Source organism: Vicia villosa, unplaced genomic scaffold (genome assembly GCF_029867415.1).
Source record: "Vicia villosa cultivar HV-30 ecotype Madison, WI unplaced genomic scaffold, Vvil1.0 ctg.000879F_1_1, whole genome shotgun sequence".
Lineage (NCBI taxonomy): Eukaryota > Viridiplantae > Streptophyta > Magnoliopsida > Fabales > Fabaceae > Vicia > Vicia villosa.
In genome coordinates this window covers 142,273-147,555 of record NW_026705396.1, presented here as the reverse complement: position 1 = coordinate 147,555, position 5,283 = coordinate 142,273, and the positions used below count along the sequence as shown (strand labels likewise).

General features: G+C 34.0%; 1 protein-coding gene across 1 annotated transcript; it reads right to left on the bottom strand.

Annotated features, from left to right (window-relative positions):
- Window positions 1-455: 455 nt before the first annotated feature.
- On the bottom strand, window positions 456-1,559 carry LOC131631870 (uncharacterized). Its single transcript, XM_058902641.1, has one exon. It carries the CDS (start codon window positions 1,557-1,559, stop codon window positions 456-458), a length of 1,104 nt encoding a protein of 367 aa, XP_058758624.1.
- Window positions 1,560-5,283: the final 3,724 nt, after the last annotated feature.

Sequence of the window (5,283 nt, the reverse complement as noted above, 5' to 3'; positions counted from 1 at the left end):
GCTGAAGTTCGATACCCATGTAAAGCAAAAGGAAGCATCTCATACCAATCCTTATAAGTCACGGCCATCTTCTGCACATTCTTATTGATATTCTTCTTGACAGCCTCAACATTACCGTTCATCTTTGGTCTGTAAGGAGAAGAATTGTGATGCTTGATCTTGAAGCTCTCGCATAACTCTTTCATTATCTTGTTATTAAGATTGGATCCATTATCAGTGACTATCCTTTCGGGAATTCCATACCAGCATATGATATTGTGCTTGATAAACCGGGCTACCACTTGCTTGGTGACATTTGCGTGCGACGTTGCTTCGACCAACTTAGTGAAGTACTCGATGGCTACCAGAATGTATCGATGACCATTGGAAGCAGTTGGCTCAATTCTTCCAATCATGTATTGATGCCCCACATTGTTAAAGGCCAAGGAGAAGACGTGTACGTTCACCTTATCACCTTATACTTGACATTTATGACAAGTTTTGGCATAATCACAACAATTTGAATCCATAGTGGACCAATAATAACCTGCTCTCAGAATTTTCTTTACCATCGGGTGACCACTAGAGTGCTTACCGAATGCCTTTTCGTATGTTTCTGCTATGATCTTTACTACTTCGTGTCTATCCACGCATCTGAGCAACATAGAATCATAATTCCTTTTGTACAACACTCTGCCACTAAGGAAAAACTTCGTTGCCAACTTTCTCAAAGTCTTTTTGTCTGTCACAGACACATCTTTAGAATACTCTTGACTTTCAACGTACCTTTTAATATCATAAAACCATGGTTTCTCATCATCAGCCTCATCAATTGCATAACTGTATGTCGTTTCATAATGAGCTATCTCATCCAATCGTTCAATTGTAATACGAGGTGCATCATTAGTCCAAGACACCTTTAACAAGGAAGACAGGGTAGCCAAAGCATCTTCTAATTGTTTCTCTTCCCTCGGAATATAATTGAAAGTAATTTTGTCGAAGAATGGGATCAACTCTAAGATATAATCCCTATAAGGGATCAAATTCTCGTGACGTGTTTCCCAATCTCCATTAACTTGGCAAATTACTAGAGCTGAATCTCCATACACTTTTAGGATCTTAATCCTCAAGTTAATCGCGACTTGGATTCCAAATATACAGGCTTCATATTCGGCAACATTATTATTGCAATCAAAACAAATCCTTGCCGTAAAAGGAATATGGAAACTCGTAGGGGAGGTAATCACTGCCCCAATGCCATGTCCCAGCTCATTCGAGGCACCATCAAACACAAACGTCCACTTAGAACCAGGTTCTGGACCCGACATCCAGTCGTTTCTGATACACATGATATCCTGGTCCAGAAATTCAAACTTCATCGGTTGATAATCATCCACAGGATGGTGAGCAAGATAATCAGACAAAACACTCCCTTTGATGGCCTTTTGCGTCACATATTGTATATCATATTCTGTTAGAATCATTTGCCAACGGGAAACTTGTCCTGAGAGAGCAGACTTTTCAAAGATATACTTAATTGGAGCCACCTTGTAAATCAACAAGAAGGTGTGAACCAACATATACTGCCTCAGTCGGCGAGCAACCCGCACTAAAGCGCAACAAGTTTTCTCAAGTAGAAAGTATCTTGTTCCGCACTCGGTAAACTTTTTGCTAAGGCTGACAGCATATTACGAATTGGCGTACAGTTATGTACCACTAAATCTGATAGTTTTCTAAAACTTTGAAAATTCATAACTGAAGTTCTGGACGTCTAATTCGAGCTTCGTTCGAAGCCCTTGGAAGCTAACGGAATGAACTTTGTGTTAAAAATGGTTGCAGTACTTGGAATGGATTTATTTATCATGTGGTGGTGTTTAATGAGTGGTGTAGTTATTGTTGATCTTGTCCTTAGTACAAGTGGTAAAGGAAAAATAAATTCAAGAGATATTGGAACTATGTTTTTCATGATAAGGTATTGACATGTGTCAGAGAATACTTGGAGAGTTTCTATCACCAACTGAATGTGGGGATGGTATTACCAAGATTGCAATTGGAATGAGATATAATGTGGAAATATATGGCTCATTATTGTTGTGAGATTTAAGGAAAAACTAGGGATTTATGAATGTTGTTGAAGTCCTTTACATGGATAAAGACTTCAATTGGAACGAGACGAATTGTAATGTGTTTGGTATATTATCATTTTTGAGTTGGAGGATAGTTAACATTTGCATGATGCTAAGTGAGTGAGAAATAGACTATGTTATTGGTTTGAGTGATGGTGTCTGTAACGCCCCGAATTTAATTAGCTATTTAATTAAATTAATTAAGGATTTATTTGTTGGAATTAGTCGAAGTTGAGAGTTATCGGTATTACTCTAAGAGACGTAATTGGATTAATATGTTGATTGGAACTGGTAAGTTGATAGTCGAGTAACTAGTCGGTTTAATCAGAGGAATAATATTAGAAATAATATTATTATATTGGACTATTTATTGAATTAAATATTTAATTATTTATTCGTGATTTATTGGCTGATATTGTGTTACGGTGATTTAAGTTGCTAAGTCGGTATTTAAGTCGGTTTAGTCGTAAAATTATATTAGGAATAATATATTTTGAAACATTATTAAGTATTTTCCGAATAATTGTTGAATTTGTTGTTTGAGCTGATAAGTTGATAAGCGGGTAAAGAGTCGATTTAGTCGGGAGAAATTAATATTAGAAATAATATTAATTTTCGGAGAATATTAATTAATTAAGTTGTAGAAATAATATTATTAATAATATTATAATTATATAAGACTATTTATTTAGTGGATTTAGTTATTGTGTTAATCGTGAATTATTGGTGAAATTCTGTGGTGTTTTGATGAATATGATGTCTTGAGGTGACGTGTTGTGGGGTAGAGTGAAATGAAATAATTATGATGATTATTTAAATGATTTTAGATAATTAAGATAATTATTTTTAATTAGTAGAATGGAGTATTATTGGTGTTAGAGATAATAAGGGAAAAATAGCCAATTGTAGAAGAGTAAGTGAGGGTAAAAGAGGTAATCCATAATGAGGGACTTTATAAAGAAAAAAAATTAGAGAATGAGAAGGGAGTTTTAATCATATGTGAAAGTGAGAGCAAAAGGGAGAAGAGGCCAGGGCAAGAAGAAGGGAGGAACCCATTGAGGAAGAGGAAAAAGCTCATCAATCTAAGGTAAGGGGAGTTATCTTGATTATTATAATTGGTATAAGGTTTAGATTGTTGTGGGTTTTGTGGTTAGGTTTTGGTTGTTTGTTGTTTTGAGTTAATTTGTGAAAATTGATCATAATTGATGTTATAATCTTGTTTGGATTGTTGTATAATCTATGTATGGAATTGGTTCAATGAAGAAATTTGATTTGGTATGATTTGGGGAGTTTTGGATTGAGTTATAGGGATTTGGTATGTTGGGGTTTGAGATTTGGGATCAAAATCAATGTGTTAAAATTCATGTTTTAGGGTTCCAATTCACTACTATATGTTAGGTATGAATGAATATGTGTTTGTTTCATGAAAAATAATTGAATTGGATGGATTTTAATGGAAAGATGCATAAAACCCGTAGCTGTTCCTGGGCAAAAATCTGGTTTTGGAGAAAACTTCAAAAATTCATATCTTTTGATTCGTAAGTCCGTTTGAGTCCCCGTTCAAAGCGCTAGGAAGCCAATAATGTGTATTTTCTTAAAAAAATAGTTTCATGTTCTAAAAATAAATTTAATTGGTGTGTAATGAGGTTTTGTTGTGTCAGTGTATGATGTCGGTGTTTGCGCTTTTCGAAAACTTAGAAAACTCGTAACTTTTAACTCGGGTTTGGACCGTTGAAAAGCTAAAGTTATTTTCTATCTTGTAAAACTATTTTCAAAACCAGTAGCATAATTTTTGGTAAATCGATACGACTTTCCGTGCGTAATTTTACTTAAGTTTTGGGAATGTGTGGATTTTCTCGTAAGTTGAATATGTTGTTTTGTCCTAATTATGAGCAAGTTTTGGTTGGAGGCTTAAATAGCCAAAGTTGAAATGTTGATTATGTTATTCTGAGTTGCATTTGTTGTTGTTGATATTGTTGATTATATGTCATTCATAATATCGCATACATTGCATTGTTTAAGTTGGCCTTGATGGCATCCGATTAAGTTGACCTTGATGGCACCTGATTAAGTTGAAAATGCCTCAATAACCTGGCATATGTTTAAATTGGGAGTTTTACTCCGATGCTACCACATGCATATGCATAGTTGAGTCGCATGTTGTGTCATATTATTTATGATGTTTATGTTGAATGGGTTTGTTGAAGTGATTAAGTCGTTCTGTTGATTAAGTTGATTAAGTTGTTCATGTTGATTAAGTTGATGGAGTTGTTTTATGTTGATTAAGTCGATTAAGTTATTTATATGGTTTATGTTGATGAAGTTGTTTATATGATTATGTTGATGTTGAAGAAGTTGAATATGTTATGTATATTTGTTGAAGTTGATGAAGGTGTTTATGATGATTTTATAGTTGAAGTTGGTTATGTTGATTAGGTTGATTCTAGTGATCATGTTGTAAATGTTGATATGTGTATTGATAAGTGGGTTATATGAATATACTGTTGTCCTACTATATTTATTCCTTACACTTTTTATAATGATTGTGATTTCTCACCCTTTCTGCTGATATTTCCCCTACCATGGGAAATGGGTAGGTACTCAAGAATAGCAGTGGAAGTTTGAGATAGTCCTCAGTGAAGTCTAGTTCTTATTCCGCAGTGAAGAGGGTCTTGCTCTGATAGATGTAACATCGGGTCATTGGGGATCGTTTGAATTAAATTATATGTTGATGATGATGTATTTGAAGTGTTTTATCTTGTTTTAAAAATGATTTAAACAATATTTATGAATTATGAAGTTGACGATACATTTTAAATAGAAGTATTTTAATAAAGATGTTTTTGAATAAATTATATCTCTGAGATGTTGAAGTATAAATTTTGAGAACCCGTGTTACGGAGCAGGATGTTTTTATTAAGAAGTTTTATGAAGAAATGTTGCACCCTTTTTATGAATTACTCTGATTTAAATTCTTAATATTACATGAATATTCGTGGGGTTTAGAAGGGTGTTACAGTGTCTCTTCGACATGATCGACTAAGAAGGAATATGTGAAAGAATTGTAAACCTCATTGGAGATTATTGGATTATGGTGGTTTAGGTGACTTGAGTACAAGTTCTAAAGGAACATTATTATAGTTTGGTAACGATGATTTATACCTCATTATGGTTATCG

What these genes read in the sequence shown, in the direction of transcription:
- LOC131631870 (XM_058902641.1), bottom strand. Translation starts at nt 1,559, where the DNA reads ATGTTGGTTCACACCTTCTTGTTGATTTACAAGGTGGCTCCAATTAAG.